Below are 24,426 nucleotides of genomic sequence, written 5' to 3' on the forward strand. Positions count from 1 at the left end.
TAACATTAATAAAATTAACCAAACATTGTCGCTAATATTTTAATCTAGGAAATAGCTTTTTGATAACACGGGAAATTAACTTTTCTAATATGTAACTTTTTTTTCTCCACTACCAAACTCAGCATGGGGTATTCGCAGTGAGGGCCACGCGCTGACACTCGCTTAAATCAGCTAAGCTTCATCTCCACTCTCCTCCACTCATGAATTTCATTTGCTTCTGAAACTGAGAAGAGAGAGAGATATATATATATATATACACGAGGGAAGAGGTTATCAGCTCCGGTGGCACAGTTGATCCCTCACCTGCTACCAGGTAACGTTCTCTCTCTCTCTCTCTCTCTCTCTCTCTCTCTCTCTCTCACACACACATTTCCATTCAAGCGTTGAATTCTTCTCAATTTAGGGTTTCATTTTTGGGTCAAATCTCTAGTGTTTATGTAACCGGTGTTTTGAATTTTCTCGGTTTCACCGAGTAGCTGAGATTTAAACTTGAATTGGATTGCAAAATGTATTAAGATTGTTGTTGCTGCTGCTTGAGAATTGGATCTAATGTAAACAAGGTGTCTTGCTGTTTGTGCTAAGTGGATATACGCATCGCTTACCTGTCACCATTGTCTCTCGGCTTTTTGTTGCTTATTCGTGTGCTTTTTAATTGTTGTGCATATGCCCTTTCTCACTATGTAGTTTCATGCTTTTGCATTTTTGTCCTTTTTTTTTGTCCTTTTTTTTTTTTTGAATTTGTCTTGTTTGGCGTGGTTCATGTCTAAAGAACACTTCCTACCCCTGAATCTTCTTATTGTAGGTCGAAGTGTAATTTTTTGACCCTATTTTGCGAAGTTTCAGTTTGGTCTTTCTGGAATCAATTGATTAATATGTTTATATGGTTCAGTTTTGAGTTGAACTTGAGAACAATTGCAAATTTGTTTGGTGAACTTTGGGCGGGTTGTATCACTTTGGAACAATTACTTTTGACTGGATTTTATGGTTTTGTTCAGGGTAAGGAAGATAAAATTTTAGACATCAATTTTTACAGTTCTTTGGTGAATTTGGTTTGAGCGGAGTACCCCCATTTTCAATGACACTTTGTCTTTAAATCTATTGTTGAACAAGATTATTTTATTGGCTTGTCTTTGGTGCTTTTCTCCTGGATTTTTTAGAGGTGTCTCCATTTCCAAAATATGGAGAATTTTAACAGCCTTGATGCACTCTTGAGATTTATTGTTATCTCAGTTTTTAGTTTAGTTTAGTTTTTTTCTTTTTTCTTTTTTTATGAAGGATGTTTTATCCTTCCCCCTAATTGTACTTCATCTTTCTTCTCTCTAATAATATCTCTTCTTTTATCGAAGAATAAAAACTTGACAAGGGTAAATTCATTGCCAAGCCATATTAAAATTGATTTTAACTTCTTAAATCAAAACATAATCAAATCAATGGTCTGTACCTATTACTAATAGATATGCATATGAAGAAGTATTAAAGGTCATAATGTAAATAATCTGTCCTTCAAACATATTGGCCGTAAAGGATACTCCCAAAAGCTTTCTTGGTAACTCTGCTGACTTTTTTGCAGGAAGTTCGAAAGGATCGTGATTTCCATCTATATAGTCTCCATATTTGGTTGAAAACCAATCTAACTTGTTTAAGTATACAAAATTTGCCTTGTTGGGTTTATGTATTAAATACAACATCTGTACACTTTTTCCTTTTATCACTCCCATCATCTAGCATGGGAAAAGAGAAACTAAGATTCAAAGAAGTTTACGATTCTTGTAGCCCCAAAATTCTCTGGTGGTTCTTTTTTGTAGCTACTTGCATAAAAGTTCTCCTTTTCCCATCGTACCGTAGTACAGACTTTGAGGTGCATCGCAACTGGCTGGCATTGACCCACTCCCTCCCTCTTTCCCAGTGGTACTTTGATGAGACCAGTCCATGGACTCTTGATTACCCACCATTCTTTTCCTATTTTGAACACATTCTATCCATTTTTGCTCATCTCATTGATCCCCAAATAGTGCACCTTCAGGAGGGCCTGAATTATAGCTCAAACAAGGCAGTTGTTTTCCAGAGAGTTACTGTGATACTCTCTGATTTGTCACTTCTTTATGGAGTTTACAGACTCACTCGGAATCTGGATTCAAGAAAGCAAAAGTTGATCTGGTTATTGGTTATTTGGTCACCGATGCTTTTTATAGTGGACCATATACATTTTCAGTATAATGGATTTCTCATTGGGATTTTGTTGATTTCAATATCATATTTGGAGGAAGGAAGGGATTTGTTAGGTGGGTTTATTTTTGCTGTTCTCTTGTGCTTTAAGCATTTATTTGCAGTGGCAGCCCCGGTTTATTTTGTTTATTTGTTGAGGCACTATTGTTGGGGTGGAGTGGTAAGAGGCTTCAGTCGACTTTTGATTATGGGAGGTGTGGTTGTTGCAGTGTTTGCATCTGCATTTGGGCCATTTTTCCACCTTGGGCAGGTAAATATAACTTTTACATCTTAGATTGATCCTTGGTCATTATTTTGTCTTTTTTTTTTTTTTTTGGTAATCTTCATTATTTTGTCTTGCCCATATGTGATGCTGTGTATTGGGCGGAATTTTATAATGTATTGAGAAAATTATATCAGCCCCAATTCATTTATATAGGATTTACAACCAATAATAAAAGGATATAATATAACTGCAAAATAAAAAATAAATCTAATCAAATCTAGCTAAATAATTACAGAATTATAATCTTGAAATATGGGATCTATTTCCTAAAATAGAATATATTATTCAACACTGTGTTCCCTATGTTTTTGATAAATCCTTGCGATTGACTAATTTGAAATTGATGGCTTTCTTAAAAGAAGACTTATAAGAATTTTAGGTGCAACTGATTAATCAAATCTACAAGTTAGCTCATGTGGTGGACCCTCATTTAGATGGGTAATTGGTGTTGATTTGTAGTATTTTGACAGCGTATGGAAATTATCTAGTTGTCAGCTTGCATGGCAGAAATTGCATGTTTATTAGTGCTGGTGTGTAATAAATTATCTTCAAATACATTCTTAGCAAGCCTGTCAAAAAACAGGTGAGTTCTTTATTCTGGAAAAATTGAATACCACAATATTCAACTAAATAGAAAGTAAATAAGATCTGCCAGTTGAAATCCATGTATTAGTATTAGGGAAAATTAACATAAAAGGAACGCTATATACAAATTTATGGGAATAACCAATTAACCATTCTGAAGGTCATTGCCATTACAAGAATGGTTATTGGTCCTTCACCTTTAATTCTCTATTATTTGTGATCCTTCCCGTTAGTTTTCCCTTAGAATTATGAGATCCTGGTGCCTAGCTACATTTAATATCTCGGGATTCCAATTTCTTTTTTTAGGATACCACTAGCTCTAAACACCACTGAAATCGAAATAACATAACCATAGAAAATGTTATGTTTTGACTTATGCCTAGTTGGATATGTAGTTCAAGTGGTTATTTAATTTGGTTTTATTGTCTTGTTTTGGTTCAGTGGAAGAGCTTCTACTAATGAGTTTTACTAGCGTACTTAACTTTATCATATCTGAGCATTTTACCTTTCGAGTTAGCAATCAAATGCTTTTTTAGTAGAAGCTCTTCCACTGAACCAGAACAAGAAACAATAAATCCAATTTAAATTACCACCTGAACTATATATCCAATTGAGACTACTGCATGGCAAGACTCTGCAAAGAATTATATTATCTTTTATCTAGTTTACCAATTATGAATTACCAACTTTGCATGATCAAGTTAGCAGGAAGAACCTTCATCCTTCTTGGTTAAATTCTTGTATTACTTCACTTTCCTCTGTAGAGAAGTGAAGTTATTTCATATGCTCTCTTTGCATTATTGATTATTCAAATCATAAATTGCAGATACAACAAGTCATCCGACGATTGTTTCCATTTGGCAGGGGGCTTTGCCACGCATACTGGGCCCCAAATTTTTGGGTATTCTATATCATGTCAGACAAAGGAATTGCTTTCACATTCAGAAAACTTGGGTTTAATATCCAGACACCAGCAGCTTCGTTCACTGCTGGACTAGTAGGGGATTCCTCACCTTTTTCTGTACTACCTCAGGTAAGGTTTACTTATGTGTTATTTTGTTCTTTGAATAAATTTGTTTGTTATGAAGCAGAAAAAAAAAAAAAAACCACAAACACACACAAGGAGATGTTATCCCCCATGTTAAGCTGATCACGTGCTTGCATTAGAACAGAGGATTGAAATACTATGTTTGCTTTGCTGTATGCTTTTTATTAGTAGGAGAAGGGGGATGGTGGTGTTATATCTTTTCTTTAAGCTTGTAATCATGCACCATATTGGAAAATTATTTTTAATTTTGTTGAAAATGTTGCTGATTCCCTGAATGATCCTTATATCACTTTCTAAGAATAGAAATATAGATCATAAATAAAAATGTTTACAAGGGAGGTAGAACTTGATAACTCAAAATCAGCACGAGTCCAACATCAAGATGTGATATTCATGAAACATTATAATTGGTAGGTAAAGGATCAGATGATGGAATTTGGTGTAACATTATATATACAAGTGTTGGGTATCTTTACCCATTATTTTAGGACCAAAATCTGGTATCCAAAGATCAGAATAGGATCTATCTAGTTATAGAAACTAAACAGTCTAGCTAAATAAGGAAATAATTGGAATTCCCAAATCAATCTGTTGCATTGATTGCTAAATCAGAATAACTCTTAATTGATTCTGTTCATTTGACCAGAATCAGCATGATCTTCGGTAGGAGAATGCATGATATTAGCTTCTTTTAAACATTCTAGGCTAGCCAATGCAAGTTCCTAGATGCTCCTGTTCAATTGATATCAGCAACCAAGCTGGATAACTAGTTGACAATATTAGTAATTTAATTCTCATTTTCCAAGAGTATAAATATAGATCACAAATAAAAATATTCACATTGCAGGCACAAATTGATTACTCAAAATCAGCACCGGTCCCACATCAAGAAATGATGTTTGTGAAACTTTATAATTGGTAGGAGATGAGTAATATTAGCTTTTATATTTTACACATTCTATGCTAGCCGTTATAACTTCCAAGATGTGCTGTTCAATTGACAACAGCAATTGAGCTTGATAACTGGTATATCAGTTGAGTTTAGTTTTGCCACTTTACTTTTCGTTATTCTAAAATTTCATCAAAGCATTGCAACTTCAAAGAAGCTGCTGTTCACTTGACATCAGCAACAGAGCTTGATGACTGGTTGTTTGAATCTACGACTACAATATAACAGCTGTGTTTAGTTATACCTTTTTGCTTTTCATTATTCAAAAGTTTCATCAAAGAATTCATTTTTCTATTAACTAATCTGCAGATCACACCATTCATGACTTTTATAATGGTTCTGCTTGCCCTATCTCCTTGTCTTCTCAAGGCTTGGAAGAATCCACAGCCCCAAATGTTTAGTAGATGGATAGCCTATGCTTATACCTGTGGTTTTCTTTTTGGGTGGCATGTGCATGAGAAGGCATCACTCCATTTTGTAATACCACTTGCCCTTTTTGCAGCACAAACACTGGAGGATGCAAAGCATTACTTTTTACTGTCAATAGGTATGTTTTTATTGCTTATTGATTTGTTTGCTGGCTTCTGATGCTTTTCTTTTCCTTTATTTCTCTCTTTTTTAGATATTAATTTTTCTTAAAAATATATAAATAAAATGAAATAAATTTTATGAAAAATGTGTGTCTTGGTGCATGCACTGGTAATTACGTATAACTTTTTACATTACTTGTGGAAAACACAAGTGATGCATGTCTCCTTTGAAGATAATATTTTACTAAATGTGATTTTTTTTTTTTTCGAGGTTGTTTGTCAATTGGCAGTAGTCTTGCAAATTTGGCCCTTTCCTATTCTATCTTTTTTGCGAGCTGTGAATAATGCTCCATCTATTGTTTTTGGTGCCTAGGTGTAGACTTCTCAGATGCTAGGTTCATAGGTGTTGTGCAGTAAGACTTTTAGTCCCCTTTGGATCATTTAAAAGGAAAAATAAAAGCATTTTTAAAATCATAAAAATAAACAGTAAAGCCTTCAAATGATACGTAGTCTTATTAATACATTACATGAGAATCGATACAATTGAAACCCATGCATATTTCTTCATAAGTAACCTAGTAAAAATTGCCAATCAAAATTCTGATGTCCGCATTATGAAGACTGCGATGTTAGTATGTTACAACAATTCTGATGGCCACATTTTGAATGATTCTAATTATTGAAAATTAAATAGAGAGAACAAAATAGTAGTGCTATGCTTCTAGCATCTTTCTCTTTCAGTTTTCTATTTCAGCAAATTATATATGACACATTTTTTATTGGAAAAAGTCTATTATTTACACATTTCAATTTGTTAGAGAAATATAATATAAAACTATTAATGTGACCTTCGCCTAATAAATTAAGTTTTGAGGTTTAAATGGTTTTTACTTCTTTACATGGTATCACAGCCTCATTGATCAAGTGATCATGAGTTCAATTTTTACTGCTCTCATTCTATTAATAAATAAATAAATATTGTGGAGTTTCATAATATAGGTAGGCAGGGCCTGTGCTATCCACCCTTCAAGCCCAATGGGCTCTTGTATGAGGGGGCGTGTTAGAGAAACATAATATAAAATTATTAATGTGGCCTTCACCTAATAGCTTAAGCTTTTGGGTTAGAATGTTTCTTTACACAACGTTTCACGATATGTAATTTAGTTCTTAAATTTTTAAAATATGTGGGGTGGTCCTTTAACTTCTTAACGTGTGAAATAGTCGTCTTGACTAACATCCGTCCAAAATTTGATGGAGATTGTCGTGTGAAAATGAAAATTCTGACCACAACAATTTCTGCCAAATTTTAGATGTGTAAAGAACCAATTCAACCCAAAAGTTTAAGCTGTTGGGTGAGGCTACATTAATGGTTTTATATATCTCAACACGCCCCCTCACACGAGAGTTCACTGAGCTTGAAGGGTGGACAATACACAGGCCCACCTACCCATGCGCAAAAAGAAATTCCACTAGAAAGAAAGTGGGGGGCGGTGAGGATCGAACCCGGTACACCGAGGCTTTGATACCATGTAAAAAACCAATTCAATCTAAAAGCTTAAGCTGTTGGATGAGGCTACATTAATGGTTTATATATCTCAACAAGATGAATGTTAGGCAAGATCATGTCATCACACATGTTAGGTTTGAGGATCTTTTCGCATATTTTTGAAGGACTAAACTGCATATCGCGTAACATTAAAGGGTATAAATTAGACTTTTTCGCCCTTTTTATTTAACGCAGACCAAAATTTGTGATTCATATAGTAATAACATCATGAGTTTGTAAGGTAAAATCTATCATTTATTAAAGAGAAAGTGTGTCAGATTTGAAGGATCAGAATTGAAACACATGGGGAGAAAATATGAGGAGAAAGATGGGATTAATTTAAGAGATAGGAAAATAAAAACAAGACAGGAAGAAGAAACATTTGTTGTATGGTTGTTCCCATCTTTTTGTTTCCTCCCACCCTCTACCTCTCTCAACAGCCCATGAGAATAAACACTTTTTTCTCATAATTCTTACTTTTTGGTTGTTCTGTGGTCATTTTTCCGTCTGCTTTTGGGTGAACTTCACACAGGGATACTGACACCTTACGAAAGGGGTGAAATAATTACCTTTTCTTGTAATGGCTGAGTTTGTGTTGGCTCTGATCTGATATTTTCTGATAATGACATATGATTTAGTTATGCTTAAAACTGTTGAAGACGTGAAATTACATGAGCATGGCTAAAACAGTTTCAATTAGTTGTCAAGTGTATATGGATTTCTCACAACAGAATAAGCCATACAAAAATTCTAGATCAACTTTATCTTTTTCTGGGAATCTTGTTTTTGTGAATATCATCTACAATCCACAAAACGTTTAGAAACAGTGCGTGATTTCAAACCTTTGACACAATTTGTAGAACCACGACTGCTAATGTAATTGTCACATAAATCTTGTTACACCCTTCATAGGTTGGTAATCCTCTGCCCCGTTTCTGTATGTTCTTCACACTGCTGAGATTCATAATTTTCATAACCCAACTACAGCTAAGAACAAAATATAAAGCAAGCAAATATAATTTCCATCTTGCACAACATTAATCAAGCAGAATAAAAGATAAGAGCAAACCAAGAAACAAATTATACTTTCCAGATCCTCCTTTAACTTGGCTCTATGTTTGCTATAAAAAATTCTGCTTTCAATGAGTGAGAATGTTTTTTGATGCTAAAGAAGCAGAAATTGCGAGTCACATAATTTTGATGTCAATGCTATTCTTTTTCCATTTTTGTTTCTTTGAATTCACACAGATTACGTTGTGTGTGCAGTATCCTGCTATTCACTTTTTCCGCTTTTATTTGAGGCACGAGAGTATCCTATCAAAGTTCTGTTGCTGCTTTTGCACTCCATTTTGATGTGGTCAGGCTTTTCAGCACAATTTTATGATGGGGCTGAAACAAGAAGAGCGCCAACTGGTCATACAAAGAAACAAGTCGATCAACTTGGATCTGGAGGTAGTTCAAGTGCAGCTGTGAAGAAAGGAGGTTTTGTTATTGGCTGGACTGAGAGGATTTATCTGGTAGGTCTAGTAGTTGTAGAGATATGGGGCCAATTTTTACACCCTCTACTTTTGGGTGATAAGCTTGCATTTGCGCCACTTATGTTGATCTCCATATACTGTGCTTTTGGGATCTTGTACTCTTGGATCTGGCAGTTAAGATCCATAGTTAAATCTGTTTAAATATTGGATTTTTTGTAGTCGATATTGAATTTTTTTAATGAACTTTTAGAAGCAAAATTTCAAGAGTGAACCTTCGGATTTTTTTTTTCTTAAGTCATTGTTTGATATAAATATTATTAAACCCTAATTGAAGAATGATTTGATCCTGCCTGTGTCTCCGTCTCAGGTTTCAAGGTAGTATAGCTAGGTGTGTTTCTAGGAAGGTACTGCCCAGATTCTAACTTCATATTGCCGGGTGGTTTAACTAGCTGAAGGGATCAATTAAGAATGAAAAAGGACTAATTTAAAGTGAATTTGTCTTTAAAGACATCTAATAAGAGTATTTATTTTTTATTTAACTTAAAATACATCCTAATCTTAATCCAATAAAAATTTAAGAATATACATACCTTTGCTTGCTTACTTAAGAGATAAGTTAACGAGTCCGGTACCTAATTGTTTAGTAATGGAAGGTGACCAGCTTACGACATACAAAAGCAATGGTTGATGGGGATGGTCAGCGGTGACTTTGGCCGTTGCTATCCATTGTCAACGGCCGATAACAACCAAGTTGTTTTGAAATCAATACCAATTTTTCATTCCAGGACCTGTTAAGAATGATTTATCACCAGCAAAAATAAATATTTCAATAACTATGTAAGAACTAAGAACAAAATAACATAAAACAATTGTTTAACATGAAAAACTTTCTCAACGTGAGCAATAAAAACTACTGGACTAGTTTCAAAGTTCAACTAAATTTTTCACTATCAATAAATTGAGATTATAAGGTTTCAACATGAATTACAATTTAGCAAGAACACCAACAAACAACTTTAACAAGTTGTACCAAAAACTATCTAACTCCAAAATCCCAACGGTCAGATTAAATAACTACAAGAGAGGAACAAATTGACCAAAGAGATATTCTCCTTTGAACCTCACTACCCGAAAAGAGCAGGAATACTAACATTCTCTGTTTGTAGTTGCACGAATCCTTCTTGAAAGCTCCAATCGACAATCTAAATAGTGAAATTCTAGTATCAGATGTGCTCTAACTTTTGTCAAAGTTTGAGTTCGATCCAATGGTGCATTTAAGAGAAAGCCTTCTCGCAAGATCGCTGTCTACTGCAGAATCCTACACTTGAACCACTTCAGCTAGGAAATTTTTGGTGATGATGCAAACCTCCAATCAAAAAAGCCAACGTTGGATATAAAGAAAGATGAGTCAAGAATGTGCTGAAATGTTTTGGCTCAATCAGACGACAGATGAAGGAGATATCGAAGAATGATCAAAGACTACACCTACCCTTTCTTCTCACGGTTTTAGTTTCAAATTTTCAATGACTGGTTTCCCTTTTCTTAGCTACTATTTTCCCTTTCATTCACCTTTCAAAGTGTTGTTGATGCTTCACACAAAGAGAACCCTAATTGTGTTCCTTATTGGGTTGGACCCATTTGACTTTTAATGATAAAAACCCAAAATAAGTGTGGTTGAGTTTTTGATAACCACTACATGGATTGTGGTGAGTAGCAACTAGGGGTGTAAATAGACTAGGCTAGGGTTTGACTTACATAGGCCAAGCCTATATAAACAACATTTGGTCTGGCCTAGCCTGGATAGGCCCCAAATTACAAGTCTGGCTTGACCTATATTTAAAAAATAAAAATCTTGGCCTAGGCCTGTTGGCCTATTTAAGCCTATTAAACATTCTACAATTAAAAAAATAACTAAGATAATATAACTTTATTATTCAAATTTATTAATAAAATAATTTTATTTATTTTATTTAAAATAAATAATATGATATAGGTCGGCCTGTAGATTTATAGGCCCGATATGTACAAAAAAGCCTATGGCCTATTTTCTAAATAAGTTTTTTTAAAAGTCTAGGCCTGTTCTATTTTATTATTTGTAACAGGCTAAATCTGACCTAATATAGACTAGGTCGTAGGTCCCTGTAGGCCGGCCTAACCCATTTACATCCCTAGTCGCAAGTACTAGATCAGATGATTTGAGGGTAGTTACTAATGTTATGGAATATAAGATTAGTCATTATGAATATTTTACCACACATACTAAACTTGTAATATTTTTATCCTAACATCCTCCTTGTAATTATTTAATGAATCTTAGTTGGTGTTATTTTATTATTATTAATTTAGTTTTAATTTAACAGTCAAAAAATAATTGTAAAGATAGCAAGGTTGTAAATATAATTTCACTTATATTTTACATAGCAAAATATTCTCATATTAACGCAAAAAATTCAATTCAAAGTGTGAAACTGTTTAAAAAATTATTAATATTTGAAAAAAAATGTTTCTCTTATTACTAGAGACTCTTACAACTTAAAATAATACTGTTTTGAAATTCGAATAAAAAAAATGCAATTCATTTTGAGTTATATGTAGTGACAAGTTTATAATTATTCTTACATGAGGATGTAACATTACTATAATTCAAATAAAAAATTCTTAACAAGGTAATTTGCTAAGCAAAGGCATATAGGACAACCAACTAAGGGGCAAAACTGCAAAAGAATGGTTGAGACTCAAGCAGTGATTCTGTGATAGAGTGAATGTGAGGAGTGGAACTGTGGAAAACGGTCAAATGGAAAGGTCGACTCGAGAGAGATTTTATATATAGAGTGAATGTGATAGAGACTCAGGCAATAATTTTTTTTTTTAAAATTCATTTAAATATAGCAATTTTTTGTTTTAATCTATCATTTTGTAGTTAAATCTCTTCATCAACATTTACTAGATTTACCTAAAATGCTTAGCGAAAATAACAAAAAAATTTAATAGAGGCTTTATATATATTTTTCTTTAACGAATTCATACGTAAAATTTTAAAATATTTATATTTAGGAAGGGAAAAAAACAATATTTATGCAAGCTTATAAACATATGAGTTCTTAACTACCAAAATAAAAGAGTTTTTCTTTGTAATGCAAAAGAATAATTTCAGGTTCGAATTCACCAGATGACCCAACGAACTAATCTGATCCTATGATATAAAATGGTTTTCGATTTAGTTACTTATTCAAGTGTTCAGCAAAAACCATATACGAAAAATAAACAGATGGTACTACCACCACTCTACCAATTATTTACTCAAGTAAATGACTTTTCAAGGACAAGGGTTTGCTTAAACTTTGATCAAACAGGACATATTGATATATAATTTAAAAAAGAGGGACACGTTGGTATATAATTTACAAAAAAGGAACAAGATGATAAATTAATTTTAAAAGAGAGGCAAAATCATCAATCTACCACGTATAACGGAATGCTTTGACCAAAAGTACAAAAAGGAATCTATTGCTATAAATTCCTCCCAAATAGGTAAAAAAAAAAAAAAACCCACCTAATATCTAGTTGTTGTGGAAGACATAATCGAACTAGATTCTCAATTTTAGTTATTTTCCATCATTGAAAATTTAGTCTTCCCATCTAATATCGTTGGATTTCCCATGTTTTGTCCTCTTTTCCCGGGATCGAAATCACATTACCTTTGCACCCTCAATATATATAACTCACGTTACCTTCCCTGTTCTATTCAATAATTTGCCTTCGGTCTTGAATCAATATTTAATAGAATCTTATATATTATACCCAGGAACAAAGAATTTTCTTGAGTTTAATTTAAAATGGTAAGACAGATTAGATCCATCCACAATTTCGGTGAAGTTGCACCAGCCCTCTTAATATCTCATTCTAGGAGTCGAAGATCCTCGAATTCTTTCAAATTGGAGCCTATTATGGAAGAGGAGCCACAAAGGTCTACGTTATTGTACAAGGGTGTTGTTTCTTTCCCTTTGCTACTCACTGGGTTCATATACATTTTCTTGTATAGAGGATTGTATTGATTTGGTGTTCTGAGGAATATGAAAGAATTTGGCTTATGTTATATGTAATAATAATTAATGTAGATATAATTAAAAATCCTTTCTTTCTCATGTGTGATAAGTTGTTCCTAATCAAAAAAACTTGTAAGGTGAACTTCCTCCAAAGCAAAAATTTACATAGTAAGCAATATTTTTTTTGAGAAAATAATCTCCTTTTAAAGAAGATAAGAGTTTGTTTGATTGTATTTTAGTTTTTTTTTTCTTAAAACTGTTTTGTAGAATAATTATGAAAACAGTTGTTTTTTGTGTTTTTTTTAATTTTGAAAGTTAAAAACCAAAACAGAAAACAAAAATAACTCGGACATGTTCTCTAAATTTGATTCTAAAAACAAAAAAGTAATTACAGTTTTTAATTCCTTTTTTTACAAAATAGGGTTTACCAAATAAGTTTTTTTGTTCTGAAAACTAAAAAATTGTTTTTAAAAACAGTAATCAAATATAGCCTTATTTTCTCAAAAGAATCTCGGCTAGCATTGTTTCCATTGTTATCATTCAACTTTACACCTTCAGTAAGCCCAATACATGAAAATAATAATATTTATTGAAATATTTTGGCTCATATAATTGAAATATACAAGTTGAAATTAATTAGAACGGAGCATTGATTAATAAACCTGAATTCTCTCTTGTTATTAAATAATAAGAAAATGCCCTCTTATTTGTTGATAAAGACATAAAGTGACAAATAATTTTGAATATTATCAATATATCTTATATGCCGTCATTGTAAGTCCTTGCGGAAAAAAGAAAAAAAAAATTCGTTTCTATCTATTTCCAAAATACGATCTTTAGAAAAACATGAAAATTGAAAATACTTATTATTTTAGTTAAGTAGTTCGGAACATTTAATATACCGATATTAAGTGTACTCCGAAATTCTTAATCAATTTCTTTTGGGCAATTTTGACAAGACTCCTTAATAATTTTCTTCGTCTAATTATCAACATGTTAAGATATCACACACTTGTTATCAAAAAAAAAAAAAAAAAAAAGATATCACACACTAATATGTTAATATATGGTTTGAGTATCCTAACTATTATCCTTTTGCAATTATCATTTTATGAGCTAATTTTTGGGGTTAAGCAAAATCATTCTAATTTGTTATTATAGCTTTCCCATAATTCTGTTGCGTTTACCCGCAGATTTTTCAAAGCCTCTTGTTAACCTCATATTCCAGATAACATGTCCTTGGCTTTGAGGAGATATGTGTCTCTTGTGAATTCATCCTCCAAAAGTATTTATAATCATGCTCTAGATATCTATCCTGGCATGGGAGCGGGTGTTAAGATATCTCACATATGCTAAAATTATGGGTTGAGTACCCTTTATTATGTTTGTGCAACTCACTTTATGAGTACTTAGCTTTTTAAGTTGAGTTAAGCGCGCGCACACAGATACACACAAAATATAACAATAAAAAATAAAAAAACTAACACAACATGAGATACTTTTTATAGCTAGTTTCGAATAATTATTATCAATATTAAGACTTTAGAAGATAAAATGAGGAAAAAAAATTAAAATATTGCTTTATTAATAAATAATTACGAATAAGTTGTTGTTTCAAACTTATTTACGAATTTATTGCACTCATTCACGTCCAAATTAGGCGTGACCATTCACGCCTAAGTTAAACGTGACTCCCAAGGCATTCACGCCTAATTTAGACGTGAATGGTCACGCCTAATTTGGGCGTGAATAGTCACGCCTAATTTAGGCGTGACTCGTCTGGTGTTGACACGTGGCACAAAAAATTAATAGTTTAACCGTAAAACTTCATAAGGCCATAACTTTTGGCTCGGGTATCCAAATCAGGTAATTCTTTTTTTTTTTTGGTAGGCAGGTAATTCTTTTTTAATTCCACATAACTTTTCGAAATCTACATAATGACATCTCATTTGATATATTTTATCTCTCACAAACACAGTTCAAATTTGCAATAATGATAGTATAAATATGGCACAAAAGTAGATTAGTTCATCTAAAGTTTGGAAAAGTTTGTGATACAAAACAAAGGCTGAGTCTTTATGGCTGGATTCGTTGGAAGCTTATGAATGGTTTTCAAAAATAAAAATTTTCTTCCTTAAAATTTAGAATATTAATTTAATTATTTCCTTTATTAATACAAATTTTTCAAATTGATTTTTGAGTTTAAATCATAAATCAAATCTTTATTTTGTTTTCCTTATTAATAATACTTTTTTAATTTTTTTAATTTAAATCACCAACCAAATCTTTATTTATTTTTATATTAAAAATTAAATTTTTTGATTTTTTAATTTAAATCATAAATCAAATCTTTATTATTTTTTTTATATTAAATCACAAACGCAGAACTCAGAGGCTTATGGTTTAAACGCTCTTATAATATCATTATTGCAAATTTGAATTGTTTTTGTGAAATATAAAATATGTCAAATGAGGTGTCATTGTGTAGATTTCGAATTGTGTAATCAAATTTTTTTTTACCTGATTTGGATACCTGAGTCAAAAGTTATGGCTTTCCAAAGTTTTACGGTTCGTAAGTTGATTTTTGTGTGCCACATGTCAACACCAGACGAGTCACGCCTAATTTGGGCATGAATGAGTGCAATAGATCCGTAAATAATTTCAAAACAACTATGTATTCGTAATTATTTATTAAAATAGAAATATTTTAATTTTTTTGCTGATAAAATGATATAATGAAGGTATTTAAAATTTTATTTTACATTGTAAATCTTAAAATTAATAGTGAGCACCCAAAATTAGTTATTAGTGACACTAGAAGTTGCAAAAGAGGAAAAAATGTCAATGGGTCATCGATAATTGCTCACTATTGTTAAGAGAATCGTTTATATATAAATAAATCAAATTTTATATCTTTAAAAAAGAGTGTAATTTTTAAAATTGAAAGAGAGAATAATAATGTATCAAAAGAGAGAGAGAATAATATAATTTAAATATATCTCATATATATATATATATGGGGTAGGATCCTTTGATACCAGTGTCAAATTTAAAATTTGACATCTCATTTGAGAGTCATTAGATAAAAAAATATCAACGACTCTGATTTGTAAGCATATGACATCATTGATATTTTTTGATCTAACAGATCTCAAATTAGGTGTCAGCTGCTTAAAATAATTACTAGTTATTTATTTTTTTGTTCTTTCTTTGATTATATTTGAGTGTGTGTTATCTCCTTTAATTTGATTGTGCATGATTCCTTTTTGATTCTATTTGATTTTATTTTCATTTTGTTTTATTTTGCCTATTCAAGACTTGGAAAACACTATTGTTATTTGGGTTGTTTTTGGTTAATAAAATTCAGAAAAGAGAAATAGCATTTTTCGCAATCTTTGTTTTCAGGTTTTCTTTTTTTTAGCCAATGGGTCACTTTTTTGGCATTATTTGGTAATCAGGGCTCTAGTTGTCACATAAATGGCTGAACAGAACAATGGCAATCGAGGTCGAGGTTGCGGACGACAAGGTCGAGGCGGCGGTGGTAGAGGGCATAATAACAACCTTAACAGCGATGACAAACAATCACACATTGACGCACGAGGCGCTACAATTGCAGTTGCAAAGGCAACAACAATTGCAGAACAAGATAGACAAATCCAAGAGCTCAAACAATTACTTTTCCTAACACAGTTGAATGAGTCAGATGAAGGAAGAGAATCTTAAAGATCATCTCATGTGGAGAAAAGGTGTGAAAACCCATTTTAGAACTAGGAGCGACAAAGACGAAGTCAACCTGGCGATCAATCCTTTTTTTCTAATATTGGGGTGAAAATGAGATCCCGAAATTCGAGGGCTTCACTCATCCATATGAGTTTATCGATTGGTTACGCACTGTTGATTAACAAAGGAACAAAAGGTCAAATTGGAAGCTATCAAACTGAGTAAGCATGCCTCAATTTGATGGGAACACATTAAGAAGCAACAAATTAGAGAAGGGAAGTCGAAGATTAAGAGTTGGAATAAGATGAAGAGACTGTTACAGCGTAAATTCTTACATATTCACTATCGGCAAGAGGCATTTATTGAGTACCACAATCTCAAGCAGGGAGACTTGTCAGTTGAATAATATACTACTGAATTTGACCATCTGGAGATGCACTGTGATATTGCATAGGAGGATGAGCAATTGATTTCTCGTTACCTAGGAGGAGTGTGAATTGAGATTTCATATGTCGTATAACCGCAACAGTATTGGTCATACGAGGATTTATGTCGACTGGCTTTGAAGGTAGATGGACAGTGTAAGAGAAAGGAAGGTACTTCATAGATTTTTTGATAGCGAGGAGTTATTGGGATCAACAACTAATACTGGTGCAGTGAAGACTCTTTCTAACCCCAAACCAGCAAGGAAGGAAGGATCAACCAGCGGTGGAGCAGAAAAGATAGATGTTGTGGCACATAGGTGTTTCAAGTGTCGGAGGATTGGACATTTCGCTACAGAGTGTCCAAATTAGTCCAATCTATGATGAGGTCCCTTTCTATTATGAATCCAAAGAAGAGCAAATCTATGAGTATCCGCTCCATGATGAGGTCCCTATCTATGATGAATTCAATGAAGAGCAAGACAATGAGAATCTAGAGGCGGAAGAAATCCTTTATAGTGATTTCAGTGTAAAGTCAATTACTAGAAATTCTAATATCTCTGACAAAGTTGGAGTTCTATCCAAAGATGCCATTGGAATGATCCTTCATCCAAGCATTTTTTAATTTGGAAGCAAAATTATGAACTTGGGCAAAACGGACATAGCAAACTCGTGTTCCACAGATGCAATCATTGAACCAAACTACAAGCAATAGTCCTTTTGGGATAGTATATGAGTTTTGTCCACTTACTTCTTTAGAACTCGCATTATTTATAGTTCCCAAGCGGTTTAGTTCAAATGTAGATGAACATACCAAGCATATCAAAGAATTGCATTCATAAGTTCTACCTTTAATTAGGAAATTTTGTAATATTGTACTAGAAGAGTTGCCACCTAAATTACCACCTGAAGAAGTAGGTATCAATAAAGACGAAGCAGCTTCGATGGCGAATCTTTTCCTAGCGGGGGAGGATGATGCACCTGAGCCGACCAACTTGGATTAGGCTCAAATTTGGATAGGAAACTCGAAATGGGTTTCTGAGCAAGATTCGTCTCTTTGCAATGAGCATCAAAAGTTTTGGGCTTTCCACAATTTAGGGCTTTACTATAATTGTTAGTTATTTATCTTTTTGTTATTTCTTTGATTATGTTTGAGTGTGCGTTATTTCTTTTGATTGCGCACGATTCCTTTTTGATTCTATTGATTTTATTTGTTTTTAGTTTTTTTTTTGCCTATTTAAGACTTGGACTATTGTTATTTGGGTTATTTTTGGTTTATAAAATTCAAACAAGAGAAATAGTATTTTCTTGCAATCCTTGTTTTCAGTTTTTCTTTCTGTTTCGCCAATGGGTTATTGCTTCGACATTAAATATGTACGAATTTTATATTAAATTCTGGTAAAATAAAATAAAATATACCTAAATATCTAGTTCATTGCTGTAAAATTAAAATAAAAATAAATTTTTGGTTTCATTTCAATAAGATCCTTGTCAAATTTTGATTTTTCAATATATATATATATATATATATATATATATATATATATATGAGTTTATATTTCTACAGTTGTTGTACGTATAGCAGTCAAATACTTGCTATATATATATATATGATAAAATTATTTCTACAGCCGCTTTACGTACAAGAACGATAGATGTATAATTATGAGTTAATATTTCACCAGCTACTTGAGATAAGCTTATTTCAAGCTATCCATAGGTAGCACATAATTATAACATTAAAATTACTTTTTTCCTCTCTCCCCTCAGTCACTTTTCAAATCTTGTCTATTGGAGAAAGAGAAAAAAGTAACTTTGACATTATAACTATATACTACCCGTATTACATAGTTAAAAGGAGTAGCTTGAAATAAGCTTATTTCAAGTGGCTAGTGAAATATTTTTCTCTTTTATATATGGGAAAAATGTTTCTACAATTACTGCAGATAAGTTATCTGCATTTATTCCCAAAACGACGTTGTTTTGGTATTAAAATCTTAAAAAATTATAAATATAAGGACTATTATAACTTTGAAATAAATTAAAATTATAAAAATAACATGATCTCCGCCCCAAAAAGACTTTTTGTAGATAACTTACTTACAATAACTGCAGAAAAAGCGAACCCTTATATATATATATATATATATATATATATATATATATATATATATATATATATATATAGGGCTTATAATTTCTCAAGCTGCCGGAGATAAAGTTATCTCCGGCTATTAAATAATAACCGTACAAAGATAGATCAATGGTGATAAAGGAAGAGAGAGAAAAAAAGAATCATAATCATTCAAAGGGTGAATCACTTATTATAAAGAAATAAATAAACAAAACGACATAATTTTTGGGTGACCAAAAATAAACTTATCTCAAGTTGTCGGAGAAATATTTTTTCCATATATATATATATATATATATATATAAAAGGGTTCAGCTTTTTAGCAGCAATGGCAAAAAGTGAATATCTGCTGCAGACACAAAAAATGGACCCACTGATTTTATTTTTATTTAAAAAAAATAAAATTATCAGAATCAATTGTGATAACATGTATCTGCCTGCCACAAACAAATTATTTCTATCGCAGCTCCATAAATAATTTTGCCTTCTTTTAAATTTATTAATTAATATATACTACTATAGCACTATCCATCTTCAATTTTCAATGACGCGTCTTTTTGTTTCTCCGGAACCGAACATGTTCCAAGTATCTCAATATTTAATCCATTTAGTTGCAAATTTCTTTTTGACTGCACTTATTATTGAAAGGCAGAAATGATCTTTTCCTATTGCATTTATGCGCAAGAAGAAACAAACGTAATTTTGCAACAAGAAGTTGGAAACTTCTTGGGACTTAACAAGGTAGACTTGATGCGTACGAAGCATTCATAGTTTAAAACAATGAATTTATAGTGGTTCAATTATTAGGTCTACGTCTACATGTTTCTCCCCCTCTCAATGCTAATCGATGAGAGAGGTTCCCTTCAATATTATAAATAATTAGTGATATAATAATTGGACTAAATTATTTTGCCCACGATCAAAGATATCAGGTAATTTGTTGTCCTTTTTATGAGATATATTTGACACATGATTTCAATCAATCAAATCCCTTTTACGTCCACTAAATTCTTCGACACATAGCAATCCAATTGAGCATTGGGATTCACGTATAAAAGTTTAATTAATATCCAGAAATATCATTCCTTTGTCATTGCTTAAAACAAAAATAGACGAATCATTTGTTATTTGTGTTGGTGCTTAGAAAGTTGACATTGAATACGAATTAATCTAAGATAATTACACATCCTCTCGGTGTGCAAAGCACTTAAAATTTCATCAAAGTATTCAGGCACTAATAGATCTATACAACAAGAAGTATGAGACAAAAGAAATGAATGCAGGAACAAGGAACAACATCCTCTTTGACATGATTTGGAAGCTCTCAGAACCTTCTTCAATGATGGGTTCCAACCTTGGAAAACTAAGAGAACGTTTCTGAGGAGTTATGAGGAGAGCTGGTGCAACCTCTCCACAGTTTTGGATACCTCTCATCACTTCCTTCACCATCTTCTATATATTCAGCAATATTATTATTTTGAGAAATAAACGAAACCCTTAGATTTCCTTGACCCTCTTATGATCAAAGAAACTCAACCTTACCAAAAAAGATGATAATAATGGTTGGGGTTGGCTGAAAGCAGAGATGGCTTAGGGAGAATGGGAAATGTAGCTATATATATATACATTGGAGCAGTGACCTAAAGAAAGAGATGAAGAAGATTATTTAGTTGGCCATGTTATAAGAATTATTGGTGGGAATTAGTGACAACTCATTCGTGCTTGAAAAGGTCTTTGCTTGGAATGGGAAAGATTTCACAGCTAAGCCTTTTTACCATTCTAGAAGCTGCGCTAAAATAGCAAAAATTACGTGCACACAACGACCTGGAAAACCTTCTAGAATCGAAAATTAAGGGTACATTTTTAATAGTTTTGTGAGTTGCAATGTTGGTTGGGGTAATATATGCGTAGCCGTTATAAGAAAGAATATCTATTTTGTCAAATGGTTAGCCTACTTCTACGTATTCCTTTGAAAAAATCTTGTTATTGGGTTAGTGTATAAATACTTTACATGCATATTTTTTAGATTCATTTTTAAGCATATGGTTCTAATTAAAAGCTTATATGAGAAATAACTTTTTTTTAATTTTTTTAAATTTTGGAAAATTATTTTCTTCTTAATTCTTTCAATTCTAATTAATTATTAATTATATGTAATAGTGTATATATTTGGATTATTTTATTAAATATTGAAATGTAAAACAATTATTGACTTGATAATCTTTGATAAAAAGTTTGTCGTGTGACGTATTATTAATTGAAAAATCTAATTTTTATGTAGATATTCTTAAAGTTATTTTAAAAATACAAAACGCAAGCAACCTACAAAAGACACATTAATCGTAAAATTATTAATACTTTAATAAGTAAGAACATTAAATTATCTATTATTATAAAATAATAGGTAACTGGATTTTTTTTTATTTTCCCTTATTATTTTCTTTATTACCCTTTAAATTAATGGTAAGAATTACATTTGTACCTTACAAAAGCGTACGTAAAGTTCAAATCTACTCCAATGTGATACACTGATACCCTATGATACCGTGACACGCAAAATTTTGTAAAAAAATGCGTGTTAGACATGTGTCGGTGTCCGGCACGCTCCGATATGTTCTGATACGCGTCTAATACGTGGTCAATTTTTTTTGACACGTGATCAATTATTCGATACATTTTGACACGTTTTTTTCGACATGCACACGCGATCAACTTTCCGACACGTTCCGACACATTTTTTCGACACGTACACGCGGTCAACATTCCGACACGCATCCGACACTTTTTTTCTCTCTTATTTTATTAACTAAACATAAAAATAATAATTTATAAATCAATTTTTTTCTGTTATAAAATTTAATATTAAAAATTAACAAGGTACGAAAAAAATTATTTATATTTATATTATAAAATTTGAATATTTGATTGATTATATGATTTATTATGGACTGTTATATGTATTAAATATAAATTATATTATATATATTAAAAATATTATTTAATATCAAAACGTGTTCCAACGTGTCGAAATATGACATTTTTTAGAATTAACGTGTCGGCGTGTCGTGTTGTGTCCCGTGTTCTGAGTCAGTGTCGGTGCATCATAGCTGATACCTGTTCCTAAACTCATCTAAACTTTGTTGAGTTTGTGTTTATATATATATATATATATATATATATATATATAGTAAGGTAATATTGACAACTTTTTTTTACAAACTTATAAACTACATTATGTCCGACCGATAATACTTTATTTAGGAGTGTATTATCGATCAGACATAGTGTAATTTGTAAGAGTTTGTAAACTAAAAATTTGTAAATTTAACATTTTTCATAATAATAATAATAATAATAATAATAAATGGATTAAAACTAGGGAAAAATGTCTATACTTTTAAATTACACAACTTACATCCTTTCACTCTCACAAAGAGGTGGGACCCACAACTTTATTTTTTTTTGTCAACTCTCTCTCCTCCTTTATCTATCTCTTTCTCTCTCTTAAAATGACACAACTTTACATCCTTCAAAATTATACACACTTTTCCCTTAAAACTATGTTGGACGGCAGCTTTCCACGGTAATAGGAGCGCATTTTCTTGATTACATTCCCATCAGTAATTACCTATGTAGCACCGATATCGACACGCGACATGTGACACGACACGATATGACACTCCGACACGTTAATTCTAAAAAATGTTAGATTTCGACACGTTAGAACACGTTTTGATATTAAATAATATTTTTAATTTATGTAGTGTATATTATATTTAATATTCAATAATTTAACAAAAAATGAAGTTAAACTTATAATACTCATCAATATTGCAAAGAAACATAAGATATCCCAAATATTTATATTAAACTCAATATAATAGTAATCGTAATCCAATTGAATCTAATAGTTTGAACTAAAAACGCAACGCAACCTTTGAACCATCTTTTGAGTTTCTACAACGCGTGTTGGAGTGTCGGAGAGTGTCAGACGCGACATGTCAGAGTTTTTTAAGTGTCGATGCTTCATAGATAATTACTGGGTGCGACGGTGTATTTATATTATATATTACCAATAATATACAGTATTTATTATATATTACCAATAATATACAGTATTTTTTTCTTTCTTCAATACAATAACAGTTTATGTGAGGCGCTTCTATAGATTCGATCTACCTACTCACATATTTTTCGCGGTAATAGAGCCGCTATACTCAAAAATTAGCCTCCCCATTCGAAACAGGTTCCTAGCTTGTTAAAAAATTAATATTTGATCCACGTCTTTATTAAGTATATTATTTTTTCCTCACCAAAAAATATATATATTATTCTTTATTTTTTATTCAAACTACGATGATCCTTATTAAATTAATCTCTGTAGATATTCTCATAAAAAAAAGTCTGTATAAGTATGAAATTAATCTCAAATCAAGCTGCGTGACAATTATTTAACTCTAATCTCAAAAAATTTCTCTAAGATTTGAATCCTTATTCTTTTGACAATTCATTCGTCACATGGCTTATATTGTCACTTAAGTCAATTTTAGGTCAGTAAGTATATTACTTAACATATATATATGCTAGGTAGTAGAATTAAAATATTAATTTATAAAAAGAGAAATAGTTATAATTGAATAAGAAATATGATTTAAGTATAAAATAGGGAAAAGTTCAGCAATGCTCCTGTGATTTGCTTCAGAATCATTTATGTCCCTGTAATTTTTTTCCTATCACATATGCTCCTGTGCTTTGTGAAAAATAAGAAACCACAGGAGTATATGTGATAAAAAACATACTCTTTTACAAACCACAGGGGCATATATGTGATAAGAAAAAACCATAGGGACATAAATAATTCTGAAGCAAACCACAGGGGCATTGGTGAACTTTTCCCTATAAAATAATATGTCTTTGAGTATATATAAGTAACATTATTTATTATTAAATTGTTTTTTCAATCAGATAAAACGAGCCCTTTTTTTTAGCAATTCACTCCACACCTGGTTTAACAAAATGAACACTACTCATATAATATATAAATATGTATAAGATTATGTATAAATTTTAAATATATCAATCACTTAAAATTAAGTTATTTTGAATTTTTTTATAAATTTCTTAATTCTAACGTAAATAACTTATTTTTAATCAACTTAAATACTAAATTAAACATCACACGTTTACTAAGGAAAAGACAATATGATACTTTTTCTCCCTTTTCCTGGATCCCACCATTTAAATTTTCTCTTTTACCTTTTAGCTTTTAGATTGATTTTGTCAGTCATGTTTCCCTCAATCACACATCAATCCATGACTACGTCTTAGATAAGATTTGCTTTCTTAGCAACTCATTTTCTGCATCAGACAAGCAAAGTTGATTCAGTTTGTAATGTTCTATATTCATCTAATTTTTTTTGGTAGTCTAAATTCACCTAATTTTTCTCCTACAAGTTCTTATCTATCCTTTAGTGTAT

At 31.6% G+C, this 24,426-nt stretch overlaps 1 protein-coding gene across 1 annotated transcript; it reads left to right on the forward strand.

Annotated features, from left to right (window-relative positions):
* The first annotated feature begins 204 nt into the window (after nt 1-204).
* LOC133285285 (probable dolichyl pyrophosphate Glc1Man9GlcNAc2 alpha-1,3-glucosyltransferase) lies at nt 205-8,845 on the forward strand. Its single transcript, XM_061482496.1, has 5 exons — nt 205-313; nt 1,571-2,476; nt 3,903-4,109; nt 5,383-5,620; nt 8,416-8,845. The coding sequence occupies exons 2-5, from the start codon at nt 1,727-1,729 to the stop codon at nt 8,826-8,828; spliced, it is 1,608 nt and encodes a 535-aa protein (XP_061338480.1). The 5' UTR covers nt 205-313; nt 1,571-1,726; the 3' UTR covers nt 8,829-8,845.
* Nucleotides 8,846-24,426: the final 15,581 nt, after the last annotated feature.

Source organism: Gastrolobium bilobum, unplaced genomic scaffold, assembly GCF_033153095.1.
Source record: "Gastrolobium bilobum isolate Gb01-03AN ecotype WA unplaced genomic scaffold, APGP_CSIRO_Gbil_v1 utg2703, whole genome shotgun sequence".
Lineage (NCBI taxonomy): Eukaryota > Viridiplantae > Streptophyta > Magnoliopsida > Fabales > Fabaceae > Gastrolobium > Gastrolobium bilobum.

Excerpts from the sequence above, each read along its gene's own strand:
- LOC133285285 (XM_061482496.1), top strand. The coding sequence starts at position 1,727 with ATGGGAAAAGAGAAACTAAGATTCAAAGAAGTTTACGATTCTTGTAGC. Across the intron at positions 4,110-5,382 it reads CTTTTTCTGTACTACCTCAG|ATCACACCATTCATGACTTT; the intron begins GTAAGGTTTACT and ends ACTAATCTGCAG. Across the intron at positions 5,621-8,415 it reads TTACTTTTTACTGTCAATAG|TATCCTGCTATTCACTTTTT; the intron begins GTATGTTTTTAT and ends TTGTGTGTGCAG.